This window comes from Diaphorina citri, unplaced genomic scaffold (genome assembly GCF_000475195.1).
Source record: "Diaphorina citri unplaced genomic scaffold, Diaci psyllid genome assembly version 1.1 scaffold275, whole genome shotgun sequence".
In the NCBI taxonomy this organism is placed as follows: domain Eukaryota; kingdom Metazoa; phylum Arthropoda; class Insecta; order Hemiptera; family Psyllidae; genus Diaphorina; species Diaphorina citri.
In genome coordinates this window covers 21,213-42,276 of record NW_007377711.1, presented here as the reverse complement: position 1 = coordinate 42,276, position 21,064 = coordinate 21,213, and the positions used below count along the sequence as shown (strand labels likewise).

General features: G+C 38.6%; 3 protein-coding genes and 1 long non-coding RNA gene across 5 annotated transcripts in view; 1 reads left to right on the top strand and 3 right to left on the bottom strand.

Annotated features, from left to right (window-relative positions):
• The window catches only part of LOC103506936 (heparan-sulfate 6-O-sulfotransferase 1-A), an 18,363-nt gene extending 11,186 nt beyond the window's left edge, over window positions 1–7,177 (top strand). Inside the window, exon 5 of the mRNA XM_008471361.2 lies at window positions 6,991–7,177. Within this exon, the coding sequence (XP_008469583.1) occupies window positions 6,991–7,176 (186 nt within the window). The 3' untranslated portion in view covers window position 7,177. The remainder of the gene's footprint in view (window positions 1–6,990) is intronic.
• LOC103506935 (stress protein DDR48-like) overlaps window positions 1–8,278 on the bottom strand; it is a 13,713-nt gene extending 5,435 nt beyond the window's left edge. The window contains exon 1 of one of the 2 annotated variants that reach the window (XM_026821911.1): window positions 7,212–8,278. In XM_026821911.1, coding sequence (XP_026677712.1) covers window positions 7,212–7,975 — 764 coding nt within the window. In that variant the 5' untranslated portion in view covers window positions 7,976–8,278. Of the gene's footprint in view, window positions 1–7,200 lie in introns of both variants that reach the window. The other variant, XM_008471360.3, reaches the window with a different exon arrangement.
• On the bottom strand, window positions 1,075–2,402 carry LOC113466470. The gene is made up of 2 exons (XR_003390856.1): window positions 2,367–2,402; window positions 1,075–1,164 (listed from the first exon to the last, which is right to left on the bottom strand). It is a non-coding gene; the product is annotated as an uncharacterized LOC113466470 (long non-coding RNA).
• A 4,544-nt stretch (window positions 8,279–12,822) lies between the features above and the next one.
• On the bottom strand, window positions 12,823–20,740 carry LOC103506929 (ubiquitin-conjugating enzyme E2 H). Its single transcript, XM_017443095.2, is given in 6 exon segments — window positions 12,823–13,217; window positions 17,830–18,008; window positions 18,151–18,289; window positions 19,572–19,585; window positions 19,966–20,099; window positions 20,357–20,740. Coding segments are annotated over 5 exon segments (552 nt in total). The 5' UTR covers window positions 20,054–20,099; window positions 20,357–20,740; the 3' UTR covers window positions 12,823–13,085.
• Window positions 20,741–21,064: the final 324 nt, after the last annotated feature.

Genomic DNA, 21,064 nt, shown 5'->3' with positions numbered 1-21,064 from the left:
TAATTAGTTTGTTAGTAACTAAGTAAGTAACAAATCCCAGGCACCATGTCACGTCTGAGGACACAGGACCAATACGCACCTTCAACACGGCAACATCGTTCACATTGAGAGTGCATCCGACCCACAAACTTGGTTATCTGTGTCTTGCCCTTTTGTTGGTGAGACCTTGCTCAGTGACGCAGTCTGGGTCCGAAGTTACGTGAGTAATGACCAGGTTTCACTAGTCGCTTAAAACACTCTTATAAATAAAATAATAATAAAATAAGAATAAATTCTCTACTCTCGATATGTATCACTTTTCTCGACTCTCTTACCTTCATTCAAGCCTTCTTTTCCCACCTTTCTAACACACTTAGTTCTGAACTCACTCTTTTTAAATTGTCCCGTTACCTCCCCATGTTTTATCCGACGCACCTTCTCTAGACCGTGTGGTGGGGACTGGCTGCGGCCATAAATTTATCCTGTTTCGATCCTTCCTTGCTTCTGAATAAATAATTATTATTTTATCTATGGATAAACTTGTCACTTCTTCAAATAGTTCACCGTTACTGTTAAACCGTACAGCCTTGCGTGACTCAAGGATTGACCTTGCTCAAGTGTTCCCCCCCTGTTGAACGTACACCAATTGGTGAAACCCATGTTTTTTTTTTTTTTTTTTTTTTTTCCCCCCTTTCTTTCTTTCTTTTAAAAATAAAAAAGAGAGATTTGATAAAGGGAGAAGAAATACAGGATAGGAGAAAGCTGGCCATTTTGAGAACAAACCTTAATTATTTATTTCATTTTTATACAATTTAGCAATATCGGCTATTTGTGGCAAATAAATAAGGTGGCCTACAGGAGAACAAACCTTATCTGTTAAAATCACTCCTTGTACTTAAAAAAAAGGAATATGTCATATCTACAAAAACCAATACCTACCAAAATACTTTTCTTTTAATTTATTATGGTGTGTCACCAAAATACTTACAAATTCTGCAACACAGAGAGTTGAACGCACAATTACTACACTGAATTTTATTCCGTATGGATTGGTCAGTTCTTGCACGGGAACATCAACACCAAACAGACTTTCCGTGTGGTAATTCTCACTGAATGGACTTTTGATGTCAATGATTTTAAGAGCTGAACTCACTTCTGCTCCACATGACTTGCATAGAATATAATCTGAAAGGAATGGAATTATCAATAATGTTACAAAATTAGTATACAGGGTGTATCACAAAGCTAAGTCAAGCCTCAAGTCAAAAAATGGCAGATATGTAGTACAGGTTTTGAAATCCCCAGAATAACAGAGATATCCACCATTTTTTTTTTCACATAGGTACCCCTAACTTGCTCCAAGCATTTGACCATGGTACAAAATGTGTGCAAGCTAGAAGAAAATAAACTTGGTGTGTAGAAAAAATGTAAACACCACTGATCTTTGGTAACATTTCAGCCCAGTTGATTGGTCCATCTCCATTTTGTTTTCAGGTAGCTGAACAGAATGCATTTTGACCAATAAAACAGTTGTGCTTACTTGGGTGATATTTCAAAGTATTTAAGCAGGAAAAATAATGAGGACCAACGGAATTTTTCTTTTTCTCCTATGACTTCTAGATCCCAAGATAAATCGGTTTAAAAAATACCGTAGGCAATGATGTCACATCAAATGTCCCGAGCAAAGCTCCCTCGTAGGCAACACATTAATGTGCTTGTGTGCATACATATCATACATTTCTTTCTGCTCCTCCACCAGCGTGCTTGCATACTGGCAATACCCGAGCAAAGCTCCCTTGCAGGCAACACATTAATGTGTTTGTGCACATATGTTTCTGCACATTTCTTTCTACTCCTCCGCAAGCACACTCGCATACTGGCACTACCTAGCAAGGCAACTGCCTGAAGTCTGACATCAAACATCTTTGAACTCTTTCATTAGAACAGAAAAGGAAAATTGAATTTTTGACCTTTTACAGTTATTTTTTCGGAGTTTTGACCTCAGATTTGGATTTTTCACTACTTTTTACATAGGGATCGACCATTTATTAATAATTTTTACCCCTTTGCAACTGCTCCACTGGACTGGAATGTTAATGGTTGCCAATGGTAAACACCACTGGTGTCCAATAACATTACAAGACAATTAGTTGACCAGAATTGAAGTTAATTGGATATTGGATTTGTAGGTGTACAGAAGTGCATGCACTGGAATGCAACTGGATGTTACTGATGTTTACACCAAGCCAGTAACATTGGCAGTCTATAATCCAGCCTTAAAGTATACATAATTACAGAGTATACAAACTGTTTCCAGCAGCTAATATGACCACTATATATCCATACCCTTGGATGTCTGTCTCTGTGTAGAGAAACAGAAAACCTACCTTCTTTCACTGTCAACTCCTGCAGGCTGTTCGGAATAGAGTGAACATTTGTGAGCTTTTTCAAAACTAAAGTCTTCAATAGCGGCCGAGCCGTACATTTCTCGAGGTTGGTCCCGAGGAGACTTTTGATCTACATTTTACAAAGAACCTCTCTGCTAAGTTTGATTGACTTGGGCCGAAAACTATAATAGTCCTGAGAAGAGTGAACATTTGTGAGCTTTTTCAAAACTAAAGTCTTGTATAGCGGCCGAGCCGTACATTTCTCGAGGTTGGTCCCAAGGAGACTTTTGATCTACATTTTATATAGAACCTCTCTGCAAAGTTTGATTGAGTTGGTCTGAAAACTACTAAAGTCCTGAGAAGAGTGAACATTTGGGGGGTTCACAGGATCTAAAAAAAATTGAGCTTACTACTACTCTCAGCTCAGCTATTACTATTACTACAAAGTACAAATTTTTTTTTTATTTTTTTTTTTTAAGAGGTTTGACAGAGGGAACTTTAACTGCAATGGTCTTATCGTCCCGAAATCGAGGAGAGAAGGAAGACAGGACAGGATAAAATCCGCCCCGGGCGGGAATCGAACCCGCGGCCTAGCGCTTACAAGGCAGATAGGCAGACGCGCTACCACTACCAATACCAAGTACCAACTAATAATTAATAATCTTTGCTTTGCATTCTTTTATAGATTTAAAAAAACCGCCAGTTAATGGCAGTGTTGCCAAATGAAATTTAATTATTTAATGGCGCCACCACTCTTGCTGTGTAGGAAATTTGGCGGAACCAAAATCCAAAAATCCCGTTTCATCACATAAGCTGTATTTTTTTAAACAAATAAAAAATTTATTTTATTTGTTTATTTATTTGGTTTTTCTATTCACTTTTTCTATCTATATATATATATATATATATATAAAAGAGAAATATGGACGGGTGGGTCATGTATATGTATGTATGTCTGTCCGAATTGTTTAGAGAAAACTATAATAGATATCAAATACTTTCCTTCCTATAGGATAAGGAAAGTAAAAAGTGTAAACGAAGACCCCCAGTAAAATTGTCGTATCTACCCAAAAAAATTATCAGACCTTTAAAATTCCCAACCGTTGTTATGTCGTCTACTCTATGAAAATGATAACGAGGGCTTTTGTACAATAATAGAACACAAGTTTATTAACACAAATACATTTACAATTTTTACAAGTCCCTAACCCTAGCTGCCGTTACCAAAGACCGAACCCGAATGGCCGACTTGTTTACCTTTTTCCTGAGCCTGCCAAAGGCAGTGTTGCCAGATCTCAGAACAGAGATATCTTTTCAGATTATCTGAAAATATTAAGCCTGATATCCCCCCCCCCCCTTATTTCTTATGATCTGATCATTTGAACCAATAGTTATATTTCTTAACATACAATGTTATGTTGTGGTTTTCTGGACTTGTTTTGTACTGGGCATTTCGGGTCAATATTGCAGACCCACATCTTCAGCAGATTGTTACAATTATATCTTATGCAAACTTGTCAATTAAGTAAAACATAAACAGCGAAAATGGGAAACAGTTAATATTTATTTCAATAAATTACTAACGTTTAATGATTTAATTATCAAAATAATTGTTCTCTCCAGGCACATCGTTTGGTCGGCACCTAGTATCAGATTTGGACCTCCAGCGCCCCTGTTCCTGTCAGCGGAAGAAGAAACGCTGCTACTGTTTCCGCCCTAACCGGCATGAGGTGTGGCTGTTCTCCCGTTACTCCACCGGCTGGAAGTGTGGCCTACATGCGGACTGGACTGAGCTGACCTCGTGTGTACACTCTAGTGGCTAAAACGCTCACCTGGTAATCAGGAGGACGCGGGTTCAACCCCAGCCGAGGCATGGAATTTCATCATTAATTTATTTTGAAATTTTTTCCACATAATAATGGAGCTCTCAGGATCAGGTGGTAGAGATTAGAACGCCTCCTGCGTTAACCTCGCTTAGTGGTTACCTTCCACTCGAGAGCCTATAAATATTAATAGGTACAATAATTGCTGGTGTTATTTCCAATTCTCCTCTACTGGGCAACCTTTACGAAATTTTCCACAAGTTACTCCCATCTGGCCAACTCAATTTTTTACCCTGTAATTCTGTAAGATATTAGGAATGTTTGTGTACAGGATTATATTCACCTCCTGATTTTTTAGCTTCTTTTAATCCTGCCCTTCTAGTTCTATTTACTCTAGCAGCTTATCTTTAATACTTTTTTTAATTAGATTACTTTTAAGGGCAAAGACCACATTTTGAGATAACCTATCATTAGAATTGATCAATGAATTAGAACGCAGCATTTTCGATCAAAGGGCAAAATACTGCCTCCTGATAGGTTGATTAAATTTAATCATTATCTCGAACTATGGTCCTATGCCTAAATAATTTATTTTAGGGGTCAACCAATTAGAACGCAGCATTTTCGATCAAAGGGCAAAATACTGCCTCCTGATAGGTTGATTAAATTTAATCATTATCTCGAACTGTGGTCCTATGCCTAAATAATTTATTTTAAGATTGTCTCAGGCTACAAAATCTTTTAGACCCCTCCTTAGTTGTCACAATTTTACAGTGACATTTTCACATATCATACCTTTTTTAACTTACTGAAGCTGACTCCAGTGGCTTTTTTCTCCGTGTTAGGGTTGGTAGAGAAACTAAAACTGCTAATTTCTTATCGTCCCGAAATCTAAGAGAGAAGGAAGGCAGGATAGGAAAAAGCCAGCCGTTCCGGGAACGAACATTATCCGTTCAGGATGAAATCCGCCCCGGGCGGGAATCGAACCCCTCGGCTTACAAGGCTCACATGCCACAAATCAAGCTAACTATTTCAATTTTACAGTGACATTTTCACATATCATACCTTTTTTAACTTACTGAAGCTGACTCCAGTGGCTTTTTTCTCCGTGTTAGGGTTGGCAGAGAAACTAAAACTGCTAATTATCTTTTGTATCAAGAGGAAGGATCTTATATTTGTATTTAATTGTTATTATCAAATAAAGAAAATAAAACATGAAAAAAAGAAAAAAATCCTCATTAACATTTGTAGGGGCCCTCTTCTCTCGACGCTCCTAGTATAGGCGCTGTGTAAACAAAGGTGGGATCTCCTGGCGTCACCTATACAGATAGTTGATAGTCCCTGGCGTACTTCATGATAGCGAGGAATAAAATGTATACCAGGTAATCTTATCTAGAACACAGGAGAGATAAACGATTCTCCCGCGAGCGCTCTCTCTCTCGAAACCTGCCAAGATACGACAGGGTGAATTGAAACCTAAAATGAATACTCCAATGGCTGGGCCATAATTTGACTTTAACGGTGTGTAGGATTTTTCCCAATATCTCAATAATCCTAACATCCGTTTACCTACCATGCTGGCACCGGTCGCTATGCGCATTTAAATGTCATAGCTACTCGTTTTCCTCACGAGGCTGAGTGGGCCCCGCAGCAGCCAGTCACGGGATCAATCATTTGCATGATACAAATTTCTTGACCCCGCCCCGCCGGGAATCGAACCCGAGTCTCCCGCGTGCAAGGCGAGTGCAGTGACCACTTCGCCATGGGAGCTGATAAAAAAATATATCATCAACGGACAAAAAAAAACCTTCCATGATTTTCATGAAATTACAAAGGAGAAAAAAATGGAACGTATTGAAATCGGTCCCAATTGAAACGGTCCGAAAATTTTCAAAATCGGGAAACGCGTGGAAATCAATTTAAGTTTCCTTTTTTAGTCACCACTTCTTTCCTCTTCTATATCCCCGATAGTTTTTCATTTAGAAATAAAATTGTAAATTATCTCCAGCGACTGTAAGATTTTTTTTACATAAATGTACAAAATAAATAATTCTCATTCGTTACCTTTCAATTTAAATACAAGGATATAGTTGTATTTTATTTATTTATTTTATAATTTATACAAATATTTACCTAAAAATCTAAATATAAACAGGAAAAGCCAACATTGCCCTAGCAATTTGGCGATTTGACAAAAGCGTCAGAGGCCGATTTTTATTGTTATATTACTTTACATTATTTTCATCTCTTATTCATCAAAATGAAACAAAAAATTCGACCTTTGATGGTGCTTTCGACAATTGGCCAAATTGGTAGGGACTGGTACAATATAAACATAGGAGAAAAAAGTAAAAATGGAAAATCGAGATTATTTGAATGCGTTACCTAATTCATGGGTATGTTAGCAAATTTATGGGTTTGCTATAACGACAACAAAGAGAATTTGCACTTTCCCATAACCCCCCACATAATCGGAAAAGTATCCATACTTGTATTTGTTCCATAACCACAACAAAAATGAGTTTTGGTTTCTGCTCATGCGCAGAATATGTGGGTTATCGTATTATAATTTAAAAGGAATTTTCAAAGTTGCCTTTTCCTTACGGCCCTTCCTCTACTACCTTCCTATTTTTCTCTGACTAACTGAATTCCCGTTTTCTCTGACTAGCTAAATTCCTGTCTTTCTCTGACTAGTTAAATTCCCGTGGTATCCTCGATCTCTCTGACTTTCTAAATTCCCATCTTCCTCTAACAAATTCCTGTCTTTTTCCCGACTAGCTAAATTCCCGTTTTATTTTCAGATTGACCAGTACGTGTTCGAAGAGACGTTCAACATGCGGTTCTGCGTGCCATTCGTTCAGCAGAATTCCACGCTCAGTGCCACGGCCCTGGCTATGTTGACACCGGCTCAGTTGAGCAAAATACAGCGGCTCAATGCTCTGGATAAGGAACTGTATGAGTTTGCCCGATCTCTTATGATGAGGTAGGTTGATATCGGGAACCGTGCTTAAATCCAGGCCTTTAAGTCCACTCACTGTCATCAGGGATAATCTCCCGTTTCGTCGCATGATAATGTCCATACCTCCTCTCTTCCTCCTGCCCTCCTACCTCCGTCCCTGGTCTTCTATCATACCTACTCCTTCCCCCTCGCTCATATCGATTCCCATCTCGATTATATCGGTCGTCCTGCGTCCGATATCGATTATCTTGGGATCGATACCGATTCCGATCGCCGTAGGAACGATTCCCAAACCGATTCGAGTCTTCGGAATCGCCGTAGGAACGATTTGCATACCGATTCGAGTCTTCTTCAGATCGATTGTATCGATTTGTCTCATCTTGTGACCGATACCGATTCGATTCTTCTTCAGATCGATTGTATCGATTATCGTCCTGCGCTCGATATCTAGTGTCCTCCTGAGATCGGTTCCCATCAAAATGTCTGCGGGGTGGGTAGGGTCTATCATACGGCTTCGCGTGGTGAGGCCGCCTATCATTCTCATACCGATTGCCATAGCGACGGTTTTCCGCGTTGCTATGCGCGTCGTTCCTGTAACGCTCTTGGTTGCTATGACGACCGCGCGCGTCGTTTCTAGCGTTGTTGTGATTGGTCCGCGGCTCCCAGGCGCGCCAAGGGGCGAGGATGGGCGGTTCGTTGTAGTCGCCTGACAGTAGGGAGGTCTCGGTTTGAGTGTAGTCGGGATCTTGATCTGTGTAGCGGGCAGATAGTTCCGACTCTAGTTCAGCTACGTAGTCGTCTAGATTGAGTTGATCTATGAGGGTCATGATGGAGGTCCTAAATAATTGGGGCACCGATGGAAATAGTATTATCCAATGTATGGTTGTCTCAGTTAGGGTGCTAAACAGTGGTCAGTTGGTCACGTCACTAACGGAATCAATGAAATTACTTTGTTTCTACACTTGGCAAGTTTGTAAGTCTAAATTTTCCCGACAAGTACAACTTCTTAATAATTTATGGGGGATAATCTCGAAGGAAATAAATAAAAGGGGTGGGTTTAAATTAATACTAAACAACCAATTGAACCAATCTAAAAACAAGGGAAGAAAAGATGTCAAATTTTCGTAAGTTTGTAAGTCTAAATTTTCCCGACAAGTACAACTTCTTAATAATTTATGGGGGGATAATCTCGAAGGAAATAAATAAAAGGGGGTAGGGTTAAATTAATACTAAACAACCAATTGAACCAATCTAAAAACGAGGGAAGAAAAGATGTCAAATTTTAGAGATTGGACTAGGAGTAAAACTGAAAATCTAGGTAAAATTGATACTGAAGTAACAGTCTTTCGTTAGAGGCACTTGTTATTTGAACTTTGGGAAAAAGAACTCTGAAATTACCCTTATTCCTGAATAAATTAGGAAAAAAAGTAACAGTCTTTCGTTAGAGGCACTTGTTATTTGAACTTTGGGGAAAAGAACTCTGAAATTACCCTTATTCCTGAATAAATTAGGGGAAAAATCTGAACCTTTCAATAAACAGGAGAGGGAGTTTTTCTTATAAAATTAATACCGGAGGAGGATTGATGGGGATTTCAAGAACTATCGAAGGAGTATTGGATTAATAGGAATTGTACATACAAACGGAGAAGGGAAAAAAGTATACCAGCATCTAAATTTTCAAACAAAATTCCCTTTTTCGTATCGAAAACGTCAACGTTTCAGTCATAGTGGGAATAAAGAATAGGTGTTCACACTTGATATCTACAGGGTTGACGAGTTTGGAGGGAAGAAATATGTAGGTACGAGAATAATTAAAGAGCTCAGAAGTCCCGGGTTCGACTTCCGGCGAAAGAATCGACTTTGTTACACCCTGTAGACACAATACCCGCGTACACTGGGCTAAAATTTAGTCGATAGCTTTTTTTCTGCCAGAGAGAGTTTTGATAGAGAAAATTTAGGATAAAATCCGCACCGGGCGGGAATCGAACCCGCGACCTAGAGCTTACAAGGCAGATGAGATACCCTACAAGCTAACTAGGCTGGCAAGGAGGTCTTATTATCCCGAAATCGAAGAGAGGAGGACAGGATAGGAGAAAGTCATTTGTTCCAAGAACGAACCTTATCTGTTTAGGATAAAGCTCGGAGCAGGAATCGAACTAGCAATCTTGCGCTTAAAAGGCAGACGCACACAACCTTCAAGCGAACTGGGCTGGCTGGACAATCATGAACGTTTTGTAAAGAAGGAAAAAAAATCAGTTCTCTGCTTCATACATATGTAGGTACATTAGGTACCCATGTTGGTTTGGATGGCAGAGATTGCCTAAGGCAATAATCCCGCCTTTTATTTAACTAAGTCAAGCCTCAAGTCAAAAAATGGCAGATATGTAGTACAGGTTTTGAAATCCCCAGAATAACAGAGATATCCACCATTTTTTTTCACATACCCCTAACTTGCTCCAAGCATTTGACCATGGTACAAAATGTGTGCAAGCTAGAAGAAAATAAACTTGGTGTGTAGAAAAAATGTAAACACCACTGATCTTTGGTAACATTTCAGCCCAGTTGATTGGTCCATCTCCATTTTGTTTTCAGGTAGCTGAACAGAATGCATTTTGACCAATAGAACAGTTGCACTTACTTGGGTGATATTTCAAAGTTATAAAGCAGGAAAAATGAGGACCAACGGAATTTTTCTTTTTCTCCTATGACTTCTAGATCCCAAGATAAATCAATTTAAAAAATACCGGTAAATTGTGAACTTGGACATCACGGCATACACTCCCATAGGCAATGACGTCACATCAAATGTCCCAAGCAAAGCTCCCTTGTAGGCAACACATTAATGTGCTTGAGTGCATACATCATACATTTCTGTGCATTTCTTTCTGCTCCTCCACCAGCGTGCTTGCATACTGGCAATACCCAAGCAAAGCTCCCTTGCAGGCAACACAGTAATGTGTTTGTGCACATATGTTTCTATGCATTTCTTTCTACTCCTCTGCAAGTGCAATTGCATACTGGCACTACCTATCAAGGCAACTGCCTGAAGTCTGACGTCACACATCTTTAAACTTTTTCATTAGAACGGAAAATAAAAATTGAATTTTCGACCTTTTACATTTTTTTGAGTTTTGACTTCAGAATTTGGATTTTTCCCAACTTTTTACATAGGAATCAACCATTTATTTATAATTTTTACCCATTTGCAACTGCTCCATTAATTGACCAGAATTGAAGTTAATTGGATTTGTAGGTGTACAGAGGTGCATGCACTGGAATGCAACTGGATGTTACTGATGTTTACACCAAGCCAGTAACATTGGCAGTCTATAATCCAGCCTTAAAGTATACATAATTACAGAGTATACAAACTGTTTCCAGCTTTTCAGCAGCTAATATGACCACTATATATCCATACCCTTGGATGTCTGTCTCTGTGTAGAGAAACAGAAAACCTACCTTCTTTCACTGTCAACTCCTGCAGGCTGTTCGGAAAGTTGGTCAGAACAAATATGCAGAAAAACAGATGCCCCCGACTGAAAATCATGAATAGGGACTGTATACAGCGCAGAAATATGTCACAAATACTTGACCAACAAGGCAAACGGATAAAGTATGCATAATCTGCTGGGAAAATGAAGATTATGAAGAAAAAGAAATTTCACCGATGAAAAGCCCAAAATAGCAAATTTTAGGGGAAATTGGGGAAAACAAAAAAATCTACCCTTGGTCCCTTGGATGTCTGTCTCTGTGTAGAGAAACAGAAAACCTACCTTCTTTCACTGTCAACTCCTGCAGGCTGTTCGGAAAGTTGGTCAGAACAAATATGCAGAAAAACAGATGCCCCCGACTGAAAATCATGAATAGGGACTGTATACAGCGCAGAAAATGCAGAAATATGTCACAAATACTTGACCAACAAGGCAAACGGATAAAGTATGCATAATCTGCTGGGAAAATGAAAAAGAAATTTCACCGACGAAGAGCCCAAAATAGCAAATTGGGAAAACAAAAAATTCAAAATTTTCCGCCATGTTTACTTTTGCATCAAGGAGGTTGGAGAGCTGTGGACAATGAAAAGTGCGATATAAATAGTGAGACCAACAATCGGTATGTTTTTGGAAATAGGCCGGGGCTTACCACTTCGTCTTTTTTTTCGGGTTGAAATCGATATCCTTCGAGTGTCCCTGCTTTTGCTTCATTTAGGTTAATAGGTAGGAGGTCTCATCATCCCGAAAGCGAAAGGAGAAGGAAGACAGGGTAGGAGAAAGCCAGCGCCTTTCTGAGAACAAACCCGAGGTATATCTCTTTAGGATAAAGTCCATCCCGGGCGGGAATCGCACCCGCGACCTAGCGCTTACAAGGCAGATGCGCTACCCTTCAAGCTAACTAGGCTGGCCACTGTACTTTTGATTGAAACAGCTCCCAAACCTGAGTGCATCTTGAAACAGATATTAGCATGTGACGTCACGGACCGTCACCCGTCCAAATACAAACCGGGACTGTATACAGCGCAGAAATATGTCACAAATACTTGACCAACAAGGCAAACGGATAAAGTATGCATAATCTGCTGGGAAAATGAAAAAAAAAAAGAAATTTCACCGATGAAAAGCCCAAAATAGCAAATTTTAGGGGAAAACAAAAAATTCAAAATTTCCCGCCATGTTTACTTTTGCATCAAGGAGGTTAGAGAGCTGTGGACAATGAAAAGTACGATATAAATAGTGAGGCCAACAATCGGTATGTTTTCGGAAATAGGCCGGGGCTTACCACTTCGTCTTTTTTTTCGGGTTGAAATCGATATCCTGTCAACCGTCCAAATACAAACGACGCACAAAGTTGCTTCACTGACTTACCGGGAAAACTGGTTAACCCGCGGGAATCGAACCCACGACTCCAAGGTCGAGAGAAGCAGTAAATGAGCAAACTCCCTGGACAAACGATTTTTTAAAGAGGTTTTTTATTTAATAGGGGGAACTGTAGGAAGGTAATTGCTAAGGTCGTATTAGAAGGAAGACAGGATAGGAGAAAGCCAGTAGTTCCGAGAAAGAACATTATCCTCGGCTATCCAAACAGGATAAAATCCGCCCCGGGCGGGAATGGAACCCGCGGCCTGGCGCTCCCAGGACAAATGAAGCAAGTTCTCCAACATTAACAACAGATCAAGTTATTTATATTTTCAAAGTAAATAATGTTTTATTATTAATAAAATGTATATATAAATATAACTCTACTATATAAATTATCATGTATTTATATCAATTATTTATAAAGTGATTAGATAAAATTAATCAAAAGAACAAAAGAATTTAATTATATTAACCACGAAAAGGTTTAAAACACGAGGTATTGAATGAGTACACACAAAAAAAAAAAATTAACCTGTGAGAAGATGGTAAAACCCAAAGTCACCCTGGCGAACAGGTGTTTGGGGTTGTTATACGGTTCAGATTCGTCTGGGCATTAATTGCAGGAACCAAAGTCCATTGAATAATGAAGAAATTATGTTTTATCTTGTAGGTAACTTTTGAGCTATTTTTACTGGTCCGATTGTTACATTAAAATTTTTTAGGTAATTATTTTTATTACTTTTTGATATTGAAACTGAAGATTTTTCTCTCCAATTTTAATGGACCAAAAATGGAGCTCTTGTAAACAATGTATCAACAATGGACCAAAAATAAATTAAAACCTCGTTACAAATGTCGGAATTTTTGACCATTAGGCCATTTTTGCCCAATTTAATGAACTTCTGATAAAACAACAGATAATACTTACCAGAAAACAAAGGTCTTACCATCTTCCTAACACACAGAGTCCCTCTCTCCTACACAGCGAGGGGCGGTAGCTACGATATATATAGAAAGACAGGGGACATAATTATGGGACCGGGGCTATACGTAGGGCAGCGGGACTAAATATCGGACACCGCCGTTACAGCTCCATATCTTGGGCTTCGTCTTCGCTGAAATCACTCATCGAGCTCTCGTCGTCGGAGGAAACAATGCGCGCGTCACTCTCGCGAAGTGCTTCCTCGGTGGCGTACTTACGCACGTAGTCACGCATCTAGAACACAGGAGAGATAAACGATTCTCCCGCGAGCGCTCTCTCTCGAAACCTGCCAAGATACAACAGGGTGGATTGAAACCTAAAATGAATACTCCAATGGCTATATACCTAAAAACCTAAAATGAATACTCCAATGAAACCTAAAATGAATACTCCAATGGCTGGGCCATAATTTAAATTTAAATAAACTCGGTTTCACTCTTGAATAAAAAAAAAAAAAAAAAAAAAAAAAAAAAAAAAAAAAAAAAAAAAAAAAAAAAAAAAAAAAAAAAAAAATGGAAGAACCAACTGAAATTGGAAGAAGATACATTTTAATTTGTTTTTCCTTTTATGAAATAACCACGTAACCTATTAGAAAAGGTCTCTAAGAAGACCTTTTCTTTTCCAAATAATTATGTAGCTAGCTGGTTTATGTCCTTTTGAAGAAATAATAAATACAAGTAACGCAAGTTAGCTCAGATGTGGCGTAGGTTAGCGTTTTAATAATTATTATGTATATATATATAAAAAAAACTGTAGGTAAATGTAGAGCTTGCAAAATGTGAGATCTCAGAAACCTTTTTCTGCCAAACTTGCGTCAGAGTGTTTTAAACCCTTTTCTCTCTATATAAAAGTATTTACAATGTTTAAAAGGAAACTTATTGCTAAAAACTTTTTTAAAAACGAAGTATTTTTGATGGGGGGGGGGACATTTTTGTTCCATATTCAGCAAAACATGAACATTTTATAAATTTACTGATTGATGTTACTATCAACTTTACTGTAAACAGGGCTCTTGTGGCTTTGTCATTTAATTCAAATCATTTTTTTCCCTCGTTATTTTAATAAAGCCAAAACTCAAAAACTGGGCAAAAAGAAATTACTGGGTATTGAACTTTAAACATTAGCTTTCTTACCTACACCGAAAAATTGTTAAATCTTCAGACCTATATACCAACATACGGGACAAAGCTATAGTGACATCCAACAAATTTTCAAAAGGTGGCAACTTAAAAACTAAAACAAAAAATGAGAGAAGGGAGGGGAAAAAATTACACACAAAATATTTATTGACTGCTCTTTCTGGGCCTATTTACACCTTTTCAACCAACACAAGATTCGAACCAAGGAGTATTAAAACTTCAACTCTCCTTGATTCGATTTTTAATCAAAGCAGAGTATTCAGGGTGTTGAAAACTTAAAGAATAACATTTTGAGGGGGGTGTTTGATTGGGTCAAAACAACACCCTTTGGGTAAACAGACCTATCTTTGCCCTAGTAGACATTCCAATGCACAATATGGCAACACGTTTTCTCTCTCCCATAATATTTCGACCATGGCAAGAGCTAAAATTTGAAAAGAAAGAAGAAGCAGGAGAAAATTGCAGGAGACTTTTCAACATGGATTTTGGATTTCAATTTTTTCTTACTTACTTTAGCGAATTAATGACAACTTCCATTTTTGTTTTACACGTAGGATTCTTTAAATATTTGAACAAATACTTTAAAACTTTAAATCAATAGCCTCATCACTGTGTCCAGTAAAAGTTCATTTTGGCTAGATGAAATATTTTTTTTTTTTTTTGAAAATAAAAGATTTCCCATGCCTCACCCCTCATTGGTAAAAAACCAATTTTATATTAGGTGAAAAGCCACTCTGCAGTCAAAGGGGGGAAAAAAGGCTTCTAAATAATAATTATCAAAACAGAAAAATATTTCAAAATTCAAACACATTCGTTGTGTGTTTAAAATTATTCAACAAATTGAACAAAATTATGCAACGCATATCTGAAACGTTGTAGCCCAAATTTCAAAAAATTCGCCTGCGGCGCCCTAATTTAATTTGCGCTATAGTGTTCATCTGGAAAAAAAGTTCAAAATGTGTAGAAGTTAAGCGCCAAAATTCAGGAACGACAAATTTCAGGAACATGATTTTTGAAAATTTTTGCCTGCGGCACTGAAGATTTGAAATTTGATTGGCTACGCCCATGATTCACTTCTGTCAGTTCTACCTGTTAACCTACATTCTACATCATCATCCCTTTTCAAAAATATGTATGTAAGCCACAGGTCATTAGACTAATAATAATGAAAATTTTTGCCTGCGGCACTGAAGATTTGAAATTTGATTGGCTACGCCCATGATTCACTTCTGTCAGTTCTACCTGTTAACCTACATCATCATCCCTTTTCAAAAATAATTATGTATGTAAGCCACAGGTCATTAGACTAATAATAATTTCAGTTCTACCTGTTAACCTACATTCTACATCATCATCCCTTTTCAAAAATATGTATGTAAGCCACAGGTCATTAGACTAATAATAATTACGAGTGAGTACCCAACAAAACATATTACATACAGCTCGACATATTCACATTATTCACCGTATTAATAAGTTCTCCTACCGAATATTTCTCGAGGATATTTGGATTGACTTTGATTTGTAGAAAGTAGTTCCCCAACACCTTTTACTACTTTGAATGGAACATCGAGTTTCCTGATCCAAAGCATTCAAGGTACTCAGTCAATGAGCAAGATCCTAAAACATGTAACTCACTCTTCTTCCCTCCATAGCCCGTATGCTTAAAAATCTTCCAAGGTTTTGAATACAAAACGTTGGAAAATTTGCCAACCTAGGTTAAAATTGCTGAACTATACTCACAATTTCATTTTTCCCTTAAAATAGGGGGAATCGGCTTCAGGAGAGGGGAAATCGCTAATATTTCAACGGGTTACTTTCTGGTGTTCTCGTGTTGACCCAGCACCTAAATGGGGAGTATTGTGCCTCTTCTCGCCCATCTGATGAGAGGCATACTACGGGGTGGGCATGCTACGACACAGACCACATGCGTCCAATGTAGCAGTTGTTTCATTGCTACGAAATAAAAACGGCGGTGAAACACTATTAATAAGTTCTCCTACCGAATATTTCTCGAGGATATTTGGATTGACTTTGATTTGTAGAAAGTAGTTCCCCAACACCTTTTACTACATTGAATGGAACATCGAATTTCCTGATCCAAAGCATTCAAGGTACTCAGTCAATGAGCAAGATCCTAAAACAGGCTTGTCCAACCCGCGGCCCGCGAGCTCATTTTCGCGGCCCGCGAAGGCCCGCCTAAAAAAATTAAAGAAAATGAGAAATAACAGTAAATATACTAAATAAAATAATTAATGCATGAAAATTTTCAAATGTGGATTGACTTTGATTTGTAGAAAGTAGTTCCCCAACACCTTTTACTACTTTGAATGGAACATCGAGTTTCCTGATCCAAAGCATTCACGGTGTGTTTATGTAACGGGCTAGGATGAGCTCGGACGACGTGAGATAGCTGTCCCGGCGGCAATTTTTAAAATTCATTTTATATTTATTTTTGTTTGCTTTGTAATTTGCTTGTTTTTAATAGCTAATATAAATGAAAAGTATAATATAAACGTGCAAACTAAAGATAAAAAGTAAAAAATGAATTCAGATTGTACAAGTTGCGGAAAAAAAAATCAAAAATTCAAATTTCCCGCCAACTTTACACGCAAAAAGGCCGACGATGGCCTATCTCAGCCCTGTTCATAAACAAAGCGTTCAAGGTACTCAGTCAATGAGCAAGATCCTAAAACATGTAACTCAGTAACTCACTCTTCTTCCCTCCGTAGCCCGTATTAGGTAAGTATAGGGAGTTAGGAATAATTGAATCATCGATTGAGTAGTACGAAAAGGAGTAGTTCCTTTATACAACTCAGAACTCACTTTTTACTCTTCACAGCTTTACACACTCTTTTGACTCTTGTGCATGAGACATATGTACTCGTTTCGTGTAAATTGATATGATATTATCAACAAGCTACATGGTTATACAGGTATAACAATTTGGTATTACTTGGCTACACAGAATTCACTATTTCAAACAAGTCCTACTTTGATTTAAATGTTCTCAAGTAGTGAAAGGTAGTACGTCAGAGGGGAACTCAGAAACACGATTATTAATCTACAAATCGTAGTAAAAACTAAAAATCGCCTCCAGGAAGATACCTATCTAGATAATGATACTAGTCTGAATAATGCTATGGTACCTATAGGCACCTAAATAAATAACGCTGCAAATACATATTGATAGCAACTGAAGAGTTCAGGTATTCAAGAATGGTTCTTTTTTTTCAATCATTCTTTTCTCAATTTCAAGCGTCATCTTTTTCAAATGTTCATCAACATTTGAATAAGATAAGATTTGAATTAGAATCATCATAGTGAAGATGATTCTAATCTAAAGACAAACATCGAGTTTTGAGTGAAACTCCTTTAAAGTTTTTGATTTCTACTTTTTCAAGCAACGTTGGCCCCACTCCTAACATGGCTAAGACAATCCAAGACAAGTGAAGTATGAACCTACTCTTAAAATTGACTTAACATGTGTGTACATATCTACGTTTAACCATATGATATGTAGGTCTGCTCCCACGGCATAGTGGTCACTCGCCTTGCACGCGGGAGACCCGGGTTCGATTCCGGTGCCAGCATGGTAGGTAAACACTGGATGTTAGGATTATTGAGATATTATTGGGAAAATCCTACAATGCTGAAGTGAGCGCAAAAATTGTGACATAACACAAAGAAATTGCATTTATTCTTACCTTCTTCTTATACTCGTCCGGTTTATGCAGATACATGGCGGCCGCATCCCCATTCAGCGGATCAATGGGGTTCGGATAGGTGAGTAGCTGGGGTAGAAAACACTCGAATATATTGGACAGATCGTACAGCGCGGTCCACGCCTGATTAATCACATCGAGACAGACCGTGCCTGAAATATAAAATATTCGGTTTAGGGTCCCCTGATTTTAACATTAGGTGGTAATAAAGTCGAGTTAGCTGTCGAACTACGGGTTAATTCGAAGGCGTTTGATATTCCTCCTTTTGAGAAACGCAAGGTGCTTAGTTTTTTTCACTCACCCCGTCAATGTTGGGGTGGTACATCTTGTTCTTGAACCCGATGGAGGGGGATTTGGACGAATAGTGTTCGGGTAGGTGCACCCTCACCTTCCACACACCTCCATAATAAAATACGGCTTAATTCGAAGGCATTTGATAGTGCTACTTTTGCGAAGTGGGAGAAACGCAAGGTGCAACGTGTTTTGGCACTAAAATCTGACCATCGAAAATTTGACCCGATTACATTACTTTCCTTCCTATAGGATAAGGAAAGTAAAAATCGCCTCCAGGAAGATACCTATCTAGATAATGATACTAGTCTGAATAATGCTATGGTACCTATAGGCACCTAAATAGATAACGCTGCAAATACATATTGATAGCAACTGAAGAGTTCAGGTATTCAAGAATGGTTCTTTTTTTCAATCATTCTTTTCTCAATTTCAAGCGTCATCTTATGCCACCAACTAATTAAAAACGAAAAAAAAATAATAAATAAATAATAATGGGGTATTAATTGTTTTTGAGCAATTAAGAAATTAGAAGTATTAGGAACCGATTAACTGAGACGACTTCAAGGAAATAACCGAATCAAAAGTTGTGAGCCTGTATTTATAAAATGAATTTTCCATCTCTCTCAGACAACAACAAGTACTCTAGAATTTCAGCCCTATCATACAGGGTGCATCAAAACAAGTGTGCCACAAAATTTACGAAAAATACTTCATACGTGGTGTCCCATAAACGGTGGCATGAAAGACATCAGACCATCGAAAGGAGCCAGGGAAGCATGGATAGAATGACGGTGGCATGAAAGACATCAGACCATCGAAAGGAGCCAGGGAAGCATGGATAGAATGACGAGGCATCCATAAAAAAGTTGGTTTTAATGCCTAAAAAAAAGAGGTTTGACAGAGGGAACTGTAACTGCTAAGGTCTTACTGTCCCGAAATCGAAGAGAGAAGAAGGATAGGATAGGAGAAAGCCAGTCGTTCCGAGAACGAACATCCGTTCAGGATAAAATCGGCCCCGGGCGGGAATCGAACCCGTTGCCTAGCGCTTACAAGGCAGAGGCACTACCAACTAAGCCAACTAGGCTGACTAGCCTCTTTTTACTCCATCAATTTACTAGACAGGTACCTACTAATAAAAATATGATTATTCCCCCCTTCCTTTCTTTCTTTTAAAAATAAAAAAGAGAGATTTGATAAAGGGAGAAGAAATACAGGATAGGAGAAAGCTGGCCATTCTGAGAACAAACCTTAATTATTTATTTCATTTTTATACAATTTAGCAATATCGGCCATTTATGGCAAATAAATAAGGTGGCCTACAGGAGAACAAACCTTATCTGTTAAAATCACTCCTTGTACTTAAAAAAAAAAAGAGGAATATGTCATATCTCCAATAACCAATACCTACCAAAATACTTTTGAGGTCCGACAAGGTCCGACAGACCTAGGTCTCAAGGTCTGAGACCGCGGTCTGTCAGACGATATCAGTGTGATTGGCCGCCATTGGAGCATAGTAAAAAGACGTGGTTACTGTAGCGGTGTAGCTGCACCGAGGGAGGTTGATGGTCTGTAGCCAAGATTACTTAGCCCGTCCTGAACCGCAGTCAACCATCATGAGGACCTGTGCTTTTCCTTTGAAGCAAGATAAACCCATTGTAACCTCCAGCTAGCAAGACTGGTTAGACTTTGGCTGCTCTGATCCCTATTTATAGTCCCACCGGCCCAAAAAGACGTAGTGGGCAAGGCTGGTTAGAGTTTGGCTCCTCTGATCCCTATTTATAGTCCCACAGGCCCAAAAAGACGTAGTGTCGATTTTCCACTCACCTCCCAATATGGTAACCTCATGCTTGCTCTCGATCAGTTTAATCACGTCCGTGTCCATCCGTCGTTTGCCAGCGCTCGGTGACGACATGCTGAGAGTGTAGGAAGTAATTTTGACTGCTTTCGATATCCCTCGGGTCTGAAATCGATCGAAGAAGTTCGATCGACGGCGGAAACAAGTCCAAAAGTAACTTTAGAAAGAATGGAAAATCAAGCGACACTGAAAATCACTTGATTTTACACAAAAAGGCGCGAAAACTGAACTCACAAGTTGATTTTTTCCACAAAAACACGAAAAATAACTCGGGAGTTGATTTTTCTTTACAAAAACGCGAACTTTTCACCGGAATCGAGAGTGTAGGAAGTAATTTTGACTGCTTTCGATATCCCTCGGGTCTGAAATCGATCGAAGAAGTTCGATCGACGGCGGAAACAAGTCGAAAAGTGACTTTAGAAAGAATGGACAATCAAGCGACACTGAAAATCACTTGATTTTACACAAAAACGCGCGAAAACTGAACTCACAAGTTGATTTTTTCCACAAAAACACGAAAAATAACTCGAGAGTTGATTTTTCTTTACAAAAACGCGAACTTTTCACCGGAATTAAAAGAAATCACTTCACAGTCTTTTTCGCTCTATGCGATTCTCGGTGGGTTGAGGTAGTATTCAGTTGGTGCTATGCAACTGATATACTCAGCAGGTGAGTAGGGCTGAACTTTTTGGTCTTCATCATTTTTGGATGGGTGACTTGTTTGGTCAAAATCGGACTTGGGGTGTCGAAGTCTAAATTCAAGTGTAGGGCGTGTAGGGCACTAATTTCCATCATCCATGCTTCTTCATGGATTGGCATAGACAAGTACATATAAGTAGGCGATCCGGGAATCGGCGAGTGATCGGTATGTCGGATCAAGTAATTGGAGATCGGGTTATTGGAGGGTAACTCTATTGCCTTTTCTTGGAGATAATTTGGGTTTTCTTTGAAGAAAGTTGCCTCGAAAGGTTTCTCTCGTGAACTTTGCTATTGTCGAAGAATTGTGTCAACGGTCGGATTCCTGTAACAGTGGACAGAATTATGGTCGTGTTTTAAAAATGTATAGAA